Genomic DNA, 18,175 nt, shown 5'->3' with positions numbered 1-18,175 from the left:
GATGACAGTAAGGTCCAGAGGATGTCTAAGTTGCAGATCAAGGAACTGAGGAGAGAAGATTCTAACTAGATCATTTCCATACATGGAAAGTAGCACATTTAAACCATGTACAAGAAGCAAGTGTTTCGTTTATTTTGTTTGTTTGTTTTAATGAATGTATTTAGGAATAATGATCTCAAAGCAGCACAGGAGCAAAAGTTCATCTCAAATTTATCTTTAAGTCCTATTTTCAAAGTAACATTTAACCAATGTTATTTATCTTCTCTGATAAAAATTATACTTACATTCAAAAATTGTATAAAGGGCTTCCCAGTGGCCTAGGCTCAGCACTATCACCACAACATCCTGAGTTTGATGCCCCAGCCAGAGAGCTGACCCATTATGGCACAGCAGACCTCTCCTGTCTTGCCCACTGCTCCCTTTTGCAGCATTTTTCAGTAAATCTATCTATTCTGCTCCCCACTCTGTCCCTGGTGAATCCTCTCACTCCCTGTTCTTTGGACTGCACCTCAGTTCTATGCAAAAAAAAAAAAAATTGTGTATAGTTGACTATAGCATAGAAAGTCACATTCCCTTAGTTATAAGTATTAGGGAAGAATTAGTGAAAGGACTCATCTATAGTAGGAATGAATAAACATTATCTGCTAAGGCCAGATAGTAAATATCTTGGGCTTTGTGGGTCAGGCTGTCACAATTACTCGATTCTGCCCTTGCTGCATGAAAACAGCCATGGATAATGCATAAAGGAGGGATAAATTGAACCCAATCTGCCCCACACTCCAAACTATTGTTCCATTCATTCAGGACTCAGGTGAGAAAAAGAAGCAGTCTTGTAATTTAGAAGCCAATAATTCAGATTATACTCATAAAATAAAACTGAAAAGCACTCACCTGAACATATAGTTCTCTGAGTTCAAATTGAAATTTCTTGGGATCTGTAGTAATTGTCACTGGGCCAATTTCTGTGAAGACAAAAATTACCTAGGTCAATTAATAATAATAAACAATAGCATTAAAAACATTACTTTGCTGTGTTTACAAATGTCTTTTCACTGTGTATTCCATGGTTATTTATAATAAAAAATAGGAACAGAACAAAGATACTTTCTCAGTTTATAACTATAAGTAACCAAAGAGTAACTTACAATTTACTGTAAATTATGCGTATCTAAAAGGGCATTTTCAGCCTTGAGAAATGCAGACAGGTAATGAAAAATATCATATGACAAAGAGGCAGGAGACCCCATCTTTAGTCCTTTTTGACTCTCACTGGTCACTGAATATTTATTGAGCACTTACTTTGCTGTTAGATTTTAAACAAATCACTTATTTATCCTGTAATTCTGTTTTCCCAACTGTAAGTACTAAATAGTTCTGCAACTTTTCTGTAAGTCAAATTAACTCGAAATGAAAATTTTAATAATACACAAAAATAAAAAAATACCCTTCATTTTTAAGAACCTGCAAAAGCACAGACATGAGAATGTTAGAAGTTCAGGAAATCATCCTTTTCCCTCTCTTCCCCATGGCTGAGGTGTTGTGCATCACTATAAATGTTCTCCTGAATTGGTTTAAACACCATAATTTATTTCTGGTAGCTTCCACCTTCACATCTGTCAGGAGGTTTGCACAAACCGTGACTTCAAGTGGAAGTAGAGGGGATGGTCATGGCTTTCCCTGCAAAGCCAGATGAAGAGGAGCCCAGATACCAGTTGGGGTTAAATAGGCAATTTTTTATAGCATTCAGTACAAATATATAAAACACTTTTTTAACTCACTAAAAATTATTCTAAAAAAAACAAACCTTTAAAATAGATAAGCATAAAGTATCACAGCACATGTATCTATTACTTTCTCTGGGAAAAGCCACATATTTTAATAATAGTATTTGAATTTATCTGAGTATTATGTGTGTGGATGTACTATTTTACATTCTCATGGTGGATATAAAGTTTTCTGTTTAATCTAGTGAAGCTATATGCGGTATTAAAACCATAATATGCAACTACATAAAAAATAGTATACATACAAAATACATAATATTAGCTCATAAGACTTTTTCGAGCTTCTAAGGCATATTGCTAGAAAAAAAAACTCAGTGAACTCAAAGGATAAAAATTAATTAGCCAGGCCTTCCATTATGTGCTAAATGTGATACAAAACAGACTATGGGGTTTTAGAAATAAATGACGCAAATTGGAATGGCAGAAAAATGTGTCTACTATAACCAATGTCATTTTTCTGAAAACGTACATGGAAAAATGCCTCCATCATTTACTATCAATTAGACACCTTGCAGTATGCAAAAGGAATGGAGAGGATATTGGGGAAATTGTATGAAAATGCAAACATCTGCATTCCATACAAAACAGAACAGTCATTAGCTATATAAAAGTCATGTCTCAAGTATATGACAAATCAGGAAGCTTACTCCCTCAAGACTAAACAAAGGCATACTTTTTGCAAAAGAATGCAAAACAGTAAAGAAAATGGCAGGCAGTTACATGCTGACATATAAACTGTCAACAACATTGTCAAGTCAAACTTCTATGTCCCTATGTGGTATAATACTTAAATAATCCTAGAGTTTAAATGTGAAGGTGCCAAAAGAACATAAAGACTATTCCCTATAAAATTTTTAAAAAATAAGCCTTGGATATATGCTTGTTCTTCAAGAGTGGAGATTAGGAGATGATATTAAAATTAGGACTGATTAACCTTTATTTAGTAAGCCATAACTCCAATATGCTTGTTTTAAACAAATCTCTCCTGAAGTTCATTAATAAACATTTTTACAAACTACACTGGAAAGCTGAGATAAATCTATTATTAGTTATGAGATGTACTCAAGAGAAGTAGAGGCTTGCTGAGCCGCCATATTCCTCCATCTATAATCATCCTTTCCAACTCTTGAATTAAATGATGACTATTTCACAAAATTAGCCTTGCTCCCTTTTAAGTCTTGCTCCCTTTCCAGTCTTTCTCTTCACCTAAGAGAGCCTTGTGCCAACTGTGTCATGAGCAATTTCCTCTTCTCTTCCTTTTGCTCATGTTGGTTTCATCCCCTGCCAAGTCTTTGATGACATTCAGTAGGTATAACTGTATGCTCCAGCCTGAACATGGCCCTTTATTGCTTGGAGAATCAAATGGAAGTCTCCAAGGACCTCTTTTGTATCAATCCAATTTTCAAACTTAGGCAACACCCTCAGCATGAAGCTGCTGTGTTTCCACCCCCACTGTCCTTCATCTACCCTCTCCTTCTACAAAGTCTGATTTAAGTTGTATCTCCTTCAGTGTTTTGCCTTTTCTCCAAATTACTTTAGTGCTGTCATGAACATTAACATATAATGAAGTTGTATAAGATTTAACATTTACAGAGCTCATCTATGCTGAGCTTTTTCAGTTAATTCTAACTGTTTACAAAGAAAATCCTCCTGCACTGTTGGTGGGAGTGCAAACTGGTCCAACCACTATGGAGAGCTGTGTGGAAATTTCTGGACCTACTAAACATAGAGCTTCCATATGATCCAGCAATTTCACTCCTAGGTATTTACCCAAAGGACACAGAAACATCAATTCCAAAGAGCACCTGCACACCTATGTTTACAACAGCACTGTTTACAATAGCTAAGCTTTGGAAACAACCCAAATGCCCAAAAATAGATGACTGGATCAAGAAGATGTGGTACATATACACCATGGAATATTACTTAGCATTCAAAAAAGATAAACACATGCAATTTGCAGCGACATGGATGGAGCTGGAAGGGATCATGCTCAGCGAAATAAGCCAGAAAGAAAAAGAAAAATACCGGATGGTCTCACTCATAGCAGGAATCTAGAAAACTTAAATAAGGGACCAGGAAAAAGAATAACTATAAGAAAGAAAATACCAAAATCAACAAGGAGGGTGGGGGGTGGGGAGAGGAGGGGTAGGGGTCAAAATAAGGGGGTTGTAATTGTATGGGGAATATAAAAATAAAATTTAAATAATAAAAAAAGTAAAAATAAATAAAAATATTGATAAAAAATTAAAAAAACAAAGAAAATCCACCAAAAATAAATACAAAAACAAAACACCAATCTCCAAATAGAATCAAACTACAAAGGCATTAAAGATCATTTGGTTCAATCCCCTTATCTCTACTTTTGGTGCAGTGGCAAAATCACTTTGGTGGTAAAGCAAGGTCAAGTTCCCTGATAATACCTGTGCAGCTCACTAATATTTCCTCATTTCCAGATCTCCACCCTATCAAAGATTCTATGACTGTTAACTTTCTTCTTTCTTATGGACCATGACAGGATAGGCCTAATGTGATGCACACAAAATCCAGAATTCTGTATTGTCTCATGCGTGGATTTTATGTTTAACAGACCAAGGAAAATTATCCCTCTTGCCTAGCAGTATTGTAATTAAACATACAAAGAAATATCTCTGGAAAGTTCCTTCTGGAATCTATTTAACAATTAGACACTGAGCACCTGCTCTGTACAGATGCTCCGGTAACATAAAAGATGAACAAACATGAATCCCATCCTCAAAGTCCTGATGGCCTAGTGGAGAAGATAAAACTGTAAATATGTCATGGCGGTACAATGAGTATGGCAAGAAATAGAAGCATAGAAACAGAAATAGAAAAGGTAGTGTGGGTGCACTAATTAACATAGAGGACTTCATTTTTTTCCAGAAAGAACCAAAGTAGATTTCACAACAGAGATAAAAATTTGGGATTTTACAAAATCAACAAGCAACTATAAACCAGAGACATACTACAGGTGGTGGGGGAGGGATTATGGTCAAAATAAGGGGGTGGGAATTGTATGGGGACTATAACCAAGATGAAAATGCATACATTGTGCAGAAATTAAAAATGATCTAAGGCCTCCCTGGTGGCACAAGGGATTAAGACGCAACTATGAAGCTGTCCGCAGCCTCTGCAGCACGAGCTCCATTCCCGGCCAGCCTGGGAGCAACCCACATGGTGCAGCAGACCTCTCCTGACTCACCCGCTGCTCCCCTCAGCAGTGTACTTTGGTCAATCTGCCTGTTCTGTTCCCCACTCTGTCTCTGGTGAATCTTCTCACCTCCCCACACCTCTGGCCTGTACCCCAGCTCCTGTATGCATAAATAAATCTTTTTTAAATAAGATGTAAAAAATATATAAAATAAAATAATACAAAATTTAAAAATTGGGATTTTAAACTAGAGAAAACAAATAAATCTCTATTAAAGCTAATTCCTTCTTCAAGTCTATATATTAATGTTCCCATATTCTATTAAATTACTGTTACTTCCTATAACTGTACTTGCAAATATTTTTACAATTCATAACACTTTTTAACATATAGTGACTCCCTTTCACCCTCACCACAACCTCATAAAGAATGTAAAACAGATATACAGACAATGGAAGATCAGGAGATAAGTCAGAGGTGCCCAGTCCCTTGGAAGTGCCTACACTACCCTATGGGGGCAGGGGCGGGGACAAGAAAGCATCTACCACATACTATGAGTGTCATCACCCTTGTGTCTCCTTTGTCAGCACAGCAAGGTGATAAATGGTCTCAGCAGATTCTCAATAAATGTTTGAAGATGGGAAGAATGGGAGAGAAGAAAAAAGAGAATAAAGTTTAAACTTTTGAGAATAACATTTAAATCCTTCAGATCCTTTATTTCTTCTTTTCATTACACCACAAAGCCGCCATGCCATAGCAAAGGACTATACTACAAAAACAGTACAATGCAGTGTCCTGCTTTAACCAGAAGATTTGGTTCTTTAATCAAGATAGTGATGCAAATAATTAAAATAGCATTTTCCACATTTTTAAATTTTTTTTTTTGAGATTTATTTATTCATGCATACAAGAACCTGGGCACAGGCCAGATATGTGGAGGGTGACAGGATTCACCAGAGACAGAGCAGGGAACAGCACAGGGAGAGTGACTGAAATACACTGCTGATGGGAGCAACGGGCGAGACAGGAGAGGTCTGCTGCTCCATGTGGGTTATTCCCCGCCTGGCCAGGATCTAACCCATACTGCAGAGGCTGCGCAACCGCCTGTACAACCATGGAGGCCCTGGTTTATTTTTAAAAACAAAAGAAACATTAAGGTAATCTGTATTATTACAAATATAAGCAATATGCTATTCATCAGGAGACCATTTTTGATTAAAATAAAAAAACAGCATCTGCAACTCTAAGGAAGTGTTTCTTTTCTCATTAATTTTGTTATTTCCTGTTTCCAGGGATTTATCAGATGGGTTGGATTTATTTCCAACATCTCAGCCATTGTTCTCTTAATCTGGGTTGCTGGATTGTATTTGAGAAAATAATGGAAAGAAGTTCACAATGTAATATTTTCTTTCCCTGCTTCACTTGGCAAGATTGATATACAGTTCCTCACTTCCTTTTTCCTTTTCACTAACAGAGTTTTGCTCCTTACAGTTTTTCTTCACACAAAGTGGTTCCTCGATAATAAGGAATATTTACTGCTGCCTGCTGGGGTCCCAACACTGCCTGTCCATGGTTGGATAATAGTGTTCACAATTTCTTTGTCTATTTAAAACATACACAGTTCTTAACATTATATTTGTAATTACACATAAATATAAGAAAGTAAAGCAAAACTTCTAAATTTTACTATATGTAAATCAATATTTGCAAGGCATCATAGAGGAATCAAAGAAATAAAGAAAAACATTAATCACAAGGCCTGCCATCACAGAAATTTAAATACAGTTGAAAACATTAAAAATAGCAAGCTATGAAAAGTTTAAAAGATAACCACAGCATCAAAGAAGGGACAAGTGATACAAATGCAGAGAGAGCAAATTTTCTTAGTGTCCAGAAAGAATAGAGACCTTTGAGCTCCAGGAAAATATATAATAAAGGCATCAGTGAGGAAATATGGAATGAGCTGAAACTTTAAGAGAATATTGGGTTAACAGAGGGTGAGGGTGACAAAGAACGAAGAAATTCGAGGCATTGGGACATGTCTGCTTAAAATTCCTTCCATAAGCTGAATCGTAATATGTTCCACTTTCGGTCAATTAATTAAACCCAATTCACTCATAAAGTCTATGTGCAAAATTGCTAGAATAATTACACCTAGTCAAAGCATTAAAGTTGTTGTCTGAATAAAATTTAATAAATTATGTTCCCTGCTTTGGGATGCTACAGAAAATCATATTAATAACTATATTTACTGTTGCCATTTTCAATGTAATCTACAACACACTCTTTCCAGATATCACTATCCTCAGTGAATTATAATGTTGCTGTCCAACACCATTTATACATTTTCTGCATCTAATCTATAAACACTGAACTGTTTCCCTACTTTGAGATGAACTAATGCCAAGTATATTTCAGAACTCATTTAATTGAATCCATTCCTGCTCACATTAGAACAGGTAATTTTCAAGACTACTTAATGGCCCTAAATGACTGCTTTGACACAAAGTAATGTATTTGGTTGCTTTATTAAAGTCTAAGTCAATGATGAACTCACCAGAGCATTTTATCAAATATTGATTAAACAGCATTTTCCTCCATTATCCAAAGATATTATTCATTTAACAATAAGCTGCATAACTTTAAATGTCTGCACTTAACAAAATTGTAGATAGTACACATACAATGCAAGGGTCACATGGACTACTGAACAGGATATAGAAAAAATTGTGAGCACAAAAAATTTTGAACATGAATTCTGCAATGTTACCCAGCTGTTTAGAACAGGAAGCAAAGAAGAATGCCTTAATAATTGATATAGGACTTTGAGGTATACTGAATAGGATGTTATTGCTTAGTCTGGGCTTTGGCCAGAGCCACAAGCCCACTTACAAAACAGGCACAGGATTTTTAATAATCAACAAAATGCAGATTCTCAGTTTTACCTGTAATTCTAAGGATAAAATAGCATTTTTCACATGAAAATGTATCCATGGTTTGATAAAGTATACTCAGAGAGAAGAAAACTGTAAGTCATACTGTTTAGTAAGATTTAATTAACAAACTTTCTAATGTGATCAAGTTACCCAATGGCAGACAGAAGGAAAGTTAATGCCATGTACAAGAACATTTTAAAATTTAAATAATGATATTCTCATAGACACATGTGCTTTACAGTTTAAGATAAAAATATTAGAATTAATTTCAATGTTTTAATTGCTGCCTTAGACAATCAATTCATTGCATTAATTGTATGAACATCAGTGAGAGATAAAGAAAAGAAAAAATTCCAAAAGAGAAGTTAAGATGTTATTTAAGAAGAAAAATATATATTTGCAAATCCTTAGAAGAGAACTGTTAATATTGTTGAAATTTCCAACTAGCTTCAGTCCTGATTGCTCCAACATTAAGCAAATATATGCAGTGTTTTGATCATGTTTTCAGAGATAATACAATTCAGTGATCGAAAACACATTTATGAAGTAAACATTTTATTTTCAAAATATGGGAATCACAGATACTGCTAAAATATGATAGATGCTTTTGTGTGTGTTTATATATGTGATAATGTGAATGGTTTTCCCTAAATATTTGTGTTCCTTCATTCAACAAACAAGCACTATATCCTTAAAGCTAGCTCAAATTGGCCAGAAAAAAACAAATGCACTGAAAAAGAGGAGTCTTGAGCCTAACAGTCAGAAATACCTGGATGTGTTTAACAAATTAATGGACCCAGGACATGGATTTATAACCAACATGGTGGTACAAGGCCCTGCTCTCAAAAGGACTCCTGCCTGGGGAATTAATGCTTTGCAGTGTTGTCTTGAAATAATTTTATTTCATGAGTGCTCCCCTTTCTATCACCATTCGGGACAGTGTTCAGTTACCTGTCCAGCTTCTGCAGACTGTCCCCATTCAGCCCAGCAGGGACCTGGACTTTAGGGAGTGTGGGAGGGAGGGCTGAGTAGGGTGTGAGCACTGGCAAAACTAGAGGTCACACCTCAGCCTGGACAAGCCTATGAATGCAGTCCCAATCAGGGTCCCTAGCACATCCCAGAGCCAAGGTTTAAAAATCCAGTGTGTCTCCAATCTACTGGGTGCTGAGGCAGCAGTGCCCTGGGAAGAGGGGCAGAGCGCTCTGGTGGTGGGGGAATCCCTCAGCATAGAGGCAGAAGATGGTCAGCACCCCCACACCAGGGTAGGCAGCATCCCAGGCAGGACCTCCAAGACTAGAAGGGTCCATACTTTGCCCACAAATATCCTGGCACCCAGGGGCACTCAAGTCTTCATGAGATTTTTCTTCTTCTAACCATAAGGTCAGACTGAATTAAAACTTACATGAATTTTACATTTCATCTTTGTTTTATGTAAAGTCTTCTTAAAAGATTTATTTATTTATGCATACAAGAGCTGGGGTACAGGCCAGAGGTGTGGGGGATAGTGGTGGTGAGAGGATTCACCAGAGACAGAGTAGGGAAAAGAACAAGTGGACTGACTGAAATAACACTGCTGAGGGGAGCAGTGGGTGGGACAGGAGAGGTCTGCTGCACCATGTGGGTTAGCTCCCTGGCCAGGGATAGAACTTGTACAGCAGTGGATGCAAATGGATTCATGGTGCTGAGACTAAACCCACTGTGCCACCAGGGAGGCCCTAGGGAAAGTCATTTTTAAATGCAAATAGTGGGCCTCCCTGGTGGTGCAAGGGGTTAAGACACAACCTATGAAGCTATCCGCAGCCACTGTAGCACAAGTTCCATCCCCAGCCAGAGAGCTATGCACATGGTGCAGCAGACCTGTCCTGACTCGCCCACTGCTCCCCTCAGCAGTGTATTTCAGTCTATCTGCCTGTTCTGTTCCCCACTCTGTCTCTGGTGAGACTTCACTCCAACCCCCCACACCTCTGGCCTATACCCAGTTCTTGTATGCATAAATAAATAAACCGTTAAAAAATAAATAAAGGCAAATATTAGGACATTTAACTATATGCGTTTTCACCCAAATTATACAATAAGTATTTTGTGGCTGATGCTAAATGGTGCCTCCAGAAGAGACAAACAGCCAAAGTAGGAAAGTTGAAGAAGGAATTATTCATTTAATTATTTTTTTTTTTTTATTTATTTTTTTTTTTATAGAGGCATGTTTTATTTATTTATTTTGTTTGTTTGTTTGTTTTGTTTATACACGCACTGGGTACAGTCAGAAGCGCGGGAGGGTGAGAGAATTCACCAGAGCCAGAGCGGGGAGCAGAGCAGGCAGAAGGACCGAAGGACACTGCTGAGGGGAGCAGCGGGCGGCAGGAGAGGTCTGCGCGCCATGTGGGACCCTCCTCTGGTGGCCGGGGAGCAGCCGGGGATCGAACCGGCGCCGCAGAGGCCACGGGCAGCTTCGCAACCCAGCGCTCAACCGCTGCGCCACCGGGGAGGCCCCAGGAATTATTCATTTAAAATCTGGGCAACAGTGTGACTGTTCCAGATTTATCAAGACACTGAATGGTTAAATATAACCATTATATTTATTTCAAGTAAAACTTAATTAGAATATATATCAGGACTATAGGAGATTAAACGTTTTCTTTTTAAAGTAATGTAAGAAATCACAAGGGAAAATATTGATAGGTGTGAATATAAAAAATCAAATGAAAATTAAAATCAAATTAAAAAGTAAAATGAAAATTAAAATATAAAGCCAATTTAAAAACATTTACTTCATCAATTAAAACAGATTTAAACCTATACCATCTGTGTCTCCCTGGCGGCAGGGGTTAAAGTCTCAGCTCTATCAAGCTATCACCAGCCACTGCAGTGTGAGCTGGATCATCAGCCCTGGAGCTAACCCACATGGCGCAGCAGACCTCTCCTGTCTCACGCGATGCTCCTCTCAGCAGTGTATTTCAGTCAATCTGCCTGTTCTGCTCCCCACTCTGTCTCTCATGAATCCTCTCAACCCCCATACCTCCAGCGTACACCCCAGTTCTTGTATGCATAAAGACAAATAAATCTTTAAAATATATATACCATCTGAAGAGATCATTCAAGCACAAATCACTATGTCATATTCTTCATTGAAATAAGGCTACCCCAAGGCCAGGAGCAAATGCTCAGATTTAATTACAGTAAAAGTAACTACTGCAGTAAATTCAAAGAACACATTGTAAGAAAGGACACAACTGTATTTTAAAATATTTTTGTTTATATATATACTTTCTTACATCATTGTTCATTTTTGTAACAGTGTTTGATCTTTCCTTTCAGGTATAGTTCCCATAAAATTCCCACCATCAAGTCACCTATGAACCATCACCATAGTCTCCTGTGTTCTTCCCTCCCCTGAGAAAACAACTTTTTAAAAGAATAGCACTTCAACCAGAGTCACAATAAAACTGGAATAGCTGCACTGCTGCTAAGATTATATATGGTTGCTACTTCATGAAATTAGTTATGTATATTATAGGCATTTCAAGCCTTAAAAGTTATCTTGTGATAGTGCTTCCCCTGGTGGCACAGGCGGTTGAGTGAAGTGCTGTGAAGCTGTCTGCAGCCTCTGCAGCGCGGGTTCGATCCCAGACAGCCAGCAAGAGTCCCACATGGTGCAGCAGACCTCTCATGTCACACCCACTGCTCCCCTTAGCAGTGTATTTCGTCAGTCTGCCTGTTCTGTTCCCCGCTCTGGCTCTGGTAAATCCTCTCACCCTCCCACAAATCTGGCCTGTACCCCAGTTCTTGTATAGATAAATAAATAAAAATCTTTAAAAAAAATAAGAGTTATCTTGTGATAGTCATTTCCCTCCTTGTTATAATTCAATGAAAAGAAGAAGACATTGACATTCCTAAAACAACAATAATAATGTAAAATGACAGAATGAATAAAAATATATGATTAGGTAAGTAAATCAGACAACTATTGTTCCATGTAAAAACAGAAATAAAATTTTATCATATAATGTTAAATAAAGAAGTAAAATATAGAATTGTATGTACTCTTTGATTATCATCCACAAAGACAGATCTGCTTAAGGACAAATTCTGTAATGTTACATCAGAGTAAAAATTAATCTTTAAGTGGAATAACTAGTAGTATTTTCAAATTTTTAAATCATTGTATTTAAATTTAAGCATAAGGAAGTCATTTCACTTGTTCACATACAAGTTTGAGGTTGTATTTATAAATTTTGGCTGAGAATGGTTATTGTTTATAATGGTCACTAGACAAAGGTAGAAAAATATTTCTTAGCATTAAGCAAAATGACAAGGAACGCATTGTTTTGAGACACTATTAGTGCTGGGAGGTGAAATATTTTAAGTATTTAGAATCTCATCAAAATGAGTCATTACCTGGATATGTTTTTTTTTTCCCCAATGCCCTCACTTCAAGTTATCATCTTTCAAATGCACAACTCTTGGCAAGGCTATCTTCTCGCTGCTAGTTCGTCGTTATTGAATATAAAAGAATTCCTTTTGATTAAATGAAATAAAACACTCTTCATACTTTTAACACTAAAATTAAATAACAATCAAATTGTGGTTATCTCCTTCTGCCTATTATTGATTTTTATTTTCTCTGTACATTCTTGCACTGATGTCTGTCTACTGATGGCACACATTTATCTGTCCTGCTTTTTTTTTCATAGAAGAAATACAGAAATAGGGACCTCCCTGGTGGCACAAGGGGTTAAGATGCAGCACTATGAAGCTAACTGTAGCCACTGCAGCATGAATTCGATCCCCAGCCAAGCCAAGGAGGTGACCCACAAAGCGAACAGACCTTTCCTGCCTTGCCCACTGCTCCCCTCAGCAGTGTATTTCAGTCAATCTGCCTGTTCTTTTCCCCACTCTGTCTCTGGGGAATTTGCTTATCCCCAACACCTCTGGCCTATACCCCAGTTCTTGTATCCATAAATAAATAAATCTTTAAAAAAATACTGAAAATATAAACAATCTGGTACAATTGTAAACATCAAACATGAAACTGAATCACCAATGTGTGCATCCATTTTAAATTTAAATACCTCTCCTAAAAGGAAAAAGCTCAGAATATTCACCTTACATCTTAGTTGGTAACTATGTTAACTATGTTTGGAAAATGGTCTCATTAAGTTGAATGTGTTCCACCTGGAACACACCTGGAACTGTGTTCCAGTTTCAATCTTCTCCAGAGCCATTTTCAACCCAAGACAAACTGGGCCACATCTGGAAGTGGGAAAACACCCACACTGGCATCTTTGCCCTTCCTCTCTTCACAAGTCACCAATGTACCCCTGCAACCGTAAGGAGAGGTTTGTGTATCTGCATCCACCCCAACAGGCTGTGGCACACATCCTCTTCCCAAAAACTGTGGACAGAACAAAAGACAAAAAACATTCTGTGGCATCACAGTCATCAGAGTCATCAATCCTCTCTTACCAATTCATACCACTCAGAGTTTCAATCCCTCCGTCCCAAGCTCCCATGCTTCTCTACTTCACTCCTAACCTTCTTGCCGACTGATTATATCAACCCTCCCCTTTAAGACCTAAACTTCAAAAAGCGAGAGTCGACTCTGTTGTACAGTCGATTCTTTGTTTGTACTCAAACCAAAATGTAATAATTAACATGTGTTTTACAGGCATCCATTAATAACAATTAGCAGAGACACTGAAAGGGAGATTTGGCCAAGTGAAGACACTGATTAATGGTGCTTAGGTTGGTGCTGGTCCAGACCCCACCAGAATTTCTACATAGCCAAGATGAAAAGTGCCATATGATTTGGAATTTTTCTCTCACATGGCCCTCATTTCCTAAATGTCTGACCTAAGAGGCAGTCTGTTGTTTTGGTTAAGAGCTCAGGCAGTGAAATCAAAACCTCTTGGGCTAGAATCAAGGATCTGACACATATTTGTGTTTTGTTTTGTACTTAATTTTTGTCATGTTCCTAAATCTCAGTGACTTTCAGTTTCCTCATCTATAAACTGGGGATTAGTAATCATATACCACAGAGTGGTTTTGACAATTTAATGAGATTGACACGCATAGCGCAATGCTTGGCGTAGATTAAACATTAACTCTGCTGTTGCTACTGCGCTACTACCAGTAATTTTCATAACAATGTAAAATAAATACTAGTTCAATAAGTATCTACTATAATACAAAGATCAACTTCAACTTGGGAATGAGTTTTTTAAAAGCACTTTTCTTGTGTTTATCACTATTTAAAACAATGGAATGGATTTGAATCCCCTTCTCAAAAAAAATTCTAATTAAATCATGCTTCCAAAAAAATGTGTATTTTTACCTTGCATAAGTTGAAAAAGTCAAACGTGGATCATGTTTACATGAGTTTTTAGATTACTAAGATTTATTTTCTTGCCTTTTGAGATAGTAAAACATAATTTCCAATATTTGTCATTAAACCAGACCTCAGAATTTAAAATTACATGATACTGTATTCTAGAACTATGCTTGATCTTTAATTTCCACATCTCTGATAATCAAAAATATTAATACCCAAACAAGACTTGAGATAAAAATCAGGATTTACCAAAACTAGAAAATAGGAGTCTGATTAAGGATATCTAATTAACACTTACATAAACATACTACTGTCTAGTTATATTTTCTATTCACCTCTCCCAAAGTAATCAAGACCAAAAAATGAAGGGATTATGCTAAATGAAATAAGTCAGAAGGAAAAAGAAAAATAATGGATGGTCTCACTTATAGGGAAACTGAACAAAGGATCAAGAAAAAGATGAAACTTGCCAGGTGACCATGGGTATGAGGCATACAGCAGGGTACAGGGAGGGAGAGGGACCAAAACAGTGGAGGGAAGAGCACAAGCGGACTGTGGTGATGGTTCACGGGTGCTATTGTGGTGGGACTACACCTGAGGGGAGAAATCAATTACTGTACAAAAACAAAAAAACATTTAATTTGTTTAATTTATATTTTTAAAAAAATCAAAAAAGAATAGTGTAAAAGTGACAGAATGTCACCATTGAGATTAAGTTACAAAGAGTCTGTGGCTTCTGTCTTGCTTTCTGATGTGAGCTACCTCATTTTCAACCAAAAAGCCTAAGAAATTGAACACAGCCTCCCACCAACTGCCAGCAAGGACCTGAGAGCCTCAGTCCAACAGTTCATTAGGAATTCAACTCTGCCAATAATCATCTCAATTACCAGCCAGCCCCTTGTTCACAGGCTTGGGAGAGACCCTAATCTGAAGCATTCAGTTAACTTGAGCTGGGACACCTAACTCACAAAAACTGTGATATGACAAATGCGTGTTGTGTTACAACATTAGGTTTTGGAATAATTTTTAATGCAGCCGTATGCAGCTACCTTCATTTAATTCGACATTCGGTCTCCCCAGTTAGATTATACCAGATCTGATGACAGCAACAGGGATAGTTTTAAGCTCCAGCACTTGGACAAGGACTCTCACTGTCTGATAATAATGAATTAAAGAAATACTTACACAACTTTGAACAGTATATACAAAGAATTACTTTAAAATAGATACTATAGTAATTTATGAAGGAAATAAATAATAGTCTCTGTCTTCAAGAATCTGTTGTTTAATTTGCAAAACTAGAAATACATAAATGAATGTATGGGTAGATGTATGGCTTATAATAAGTATATGCCCACTATGGAGACACACAGATACATAAATGACCAACATTAGTAGAGTTTAACATTTAAGTGATAATTAAGGAAATAAAAAGTGTGGTGACTGGATAAACTGAAATCTTTAGTATGGCTGTCTGAAATATATTTAAGAAAAGAAAATACTCAATATTATAAATTCTCCTGAAATAAAACAATCATGATACTTAATCCTCAAAAATATTTTAAAAATAGTGAACATTAGTAGAACTTCTGAAGTCACTCATATATTATTCTAATGCAATCTCATCATGATAAATGAAGTCAGAGACAGATGAAAGAACTGAAGAGAATTCAAAGCAACTGAAGTTGAATTCAAGATTCTAAAGTCATTAACAAAGCAGTACAAGTTACAGAAATTTAAGATCTCTTCTAGCAAACACTCCTTTTTTTGATACTTTTTAATTCCATAATATTTAAGTCCCTACCACATAATCATGCACCATGCTTAAGGCTGACCATTGAATCCCTCATAAGACAGTACACTTTGTATCTTTAGCTACTGTGTGAATTTATGTAACTTTCCTTCATTTCTATATATATCTCAACCCACCTATCAAGTTTGCTGTAAAAAAGTTGACTGTTTGGCACAGATGATACGGATGTATATTTAGAAGGCATTTTTCTAGAGAAGGAACAGAACAGCCTACTAAGCATCGCATAGCCTATAGCACTGTTACTACAGAACCAATTGTAGAAGAGAACATGAACCCTTTCCTTAAGGAATTCAGAGCTTTAGAGAGGAAAGAGGATAAAATCAGTAAACAAGTAATGAGAAAAAATAGCATCAAGTTGGAATAAGTGCTAACCTGAAACTATGCAGACTATTGAGACAGAAATAACAGGGAGAGAGGCTGTTTTTAATATTACAGTATCAAAAGAAGATTTTATTTCCTGTGTATAAAATGAATGTCTCTTATCTTTATGTTTATATTGGGTTGTTGGTATGCTGTGTCAATTTGTAGACACTCTTTACATATTAAGTACGTAAATTTTTGTATGTGATGAAGTTGTGAAAAGTTTCCTCTAGTTCGATGTTTCCTAAAACAGCTTTGGCCATGTAGAAATCATTTTCTTATGTAGTAAGTAAAATTTATTACTCCTCTTCTCATGGTTCCTGGTTTTTATAATAGTTGGGAATCCTTTCTTTTATGCTGACATTATATAGAATTTCCCCATGATGTTGTCTAATACTTTTATGGTTTATGTTTTACATTTACATCTATAATCCATTTGTTCTTCTGATAAAATATATGAGATATTGATCCTTTTTCCCCAGATGGCTACCTTGTTGGCTGATCATTATTTGATGAAAAATCCATTTTTCAAAATCCATACTACATGCTGTTATGATTCACATATGCATTCCATATTCTATTCCATTCATCTTTCCCTTTACGCACAGAACCGAATTGTCTTAATTATTGAAGCTTAATATATTTTTTATTTAGATATAATTGACATAGAACATTACATTAGTTTCAGGTGTACAACATAATGATTTGATATTTGCATCTAATGTGAATTGACCACCACAATAAAAAAAATCTAGTTGATATCCATCACCATGCAGAGTTTCAAAACAGTGTTGAAACTGGATTTGTCTATACTGTTTGTTTTGCTGGAGGCTCATGTGGGGAAGGGTCCAGGAACACGTTCTAGGCTCACAGCACTTTTTCTCATCACAAAGGCTTTTATTGTGTAGGTTTATTTGCCCTTTACATTTCCTCAACCAATGGACATGGCAGCTGTGGTGGTTTTCACACCTCAGACCTTCTCTTGTCCACTGCAACAGAAACAGGTTGCTTGCTGAACCTATGACCTATATGTTCATGTGGTTAATCGTACTTCTTACAGCGGAAAGCCAACCTGCATCTGACAAAGACCCTGTCCTCTATGGCAGCACCCATTTTGTCTTGGAATGAAAATGAATTCAGGGCCTCCCTGGCAGCCTAGGGGTTAAGTGTCAGCACTATTACCTCCATGGCCTGAGTTTGATCCCTGGCCAGGGAGCAGCAGACCTCTCCTGTCTCTCCCACTGCTCCCCTCAACAGTGTGTTTCGGTAGATCTGCCTGTTTTGATCCCCACTCTGTCTCTGGAGAATCCTCTCACCCTCCTCCCACCTTTAGCCTATACTCCAGTTCTTCTATGCAAAAAAAAAAAAAAAAAAAAACCAAAAAAGTGGAATTCAGACATTGCCCTTTGTCTTCAAAAACAGCCCTTTTTTAGTGCAGAGTCTGCATTAAGTGTCCTCTTGCCCACCTCCACATTCTGCTATATTATGGCCACAGTTTTTTGCAAAAATTCACCTTTTTTTGAGATGTGGGGTTTCAGCAGTCTCCTAATCTCACTAAAATGGCTGTTCATATTTCTGTTTCTCTTCTACCTTCCTGCTTTGGATAATTTCTGTAAGAAGAGTCGATAGTATGACTTTAAACTACCAACATTGAAATATGAAGTCCATGCTAAATTTTTGAATTTTTAGTCTTAACAATTCAACATTCTCAAGACCCACAGGTTTTCTATGTATAGGAATTGAGCTGGAAGTACTAAAAAGTAATAGCAGCCATCTGTTTAG

The 18,175-nt window shown here is 36.9% G+C and overlaps 1 protein-coding gene across 2 annotated transcripts in view; it reads right to left on the bottom strand.

Annotated features, from left to right (window-relative positions):
* The window catches only part of HMCN1 (hemicentin 1), a 508,306-nt gene that overhangs the window by 393,708 nt on the left and 96,423 nt on the right, over positions 1–18,175 (bottom strand). For both annotated transcript variants that reach the window (XM_037506314.2, XM_054693419.1), the window contains exon 2: positions 892–962. In XM_037506314.2, coding sequence (XP_037362211.1) covers positions 892–962 — 71 coding nt within the window. The remainder of the gene's footprint in view (positions 1–891; positions 963–18,175) is intronic.

Source organism: Talpa occidentalis, unplaced genomic scaffold (assembly GCF_014898055.3).
Source record: "Talpa occidentalis isolate TD23 unplaced genomic scaffold, MPIMG_talOcc4v2.1 talOcc4.12, whole genome shotgun sequence".
In the NCBI taxonomy this organism is placed as follows: domain Eukaryota; kingdom Metazoa; phylum Chordata; class Mammalia; order Eulipotyphla; family Talpidae; genus Talpa; species Talpa occidentalis.
Note: the sequence above shows the minus strand (reverse complement) of the source record. Positions and strands in the feature narration are given on the sequence as shown.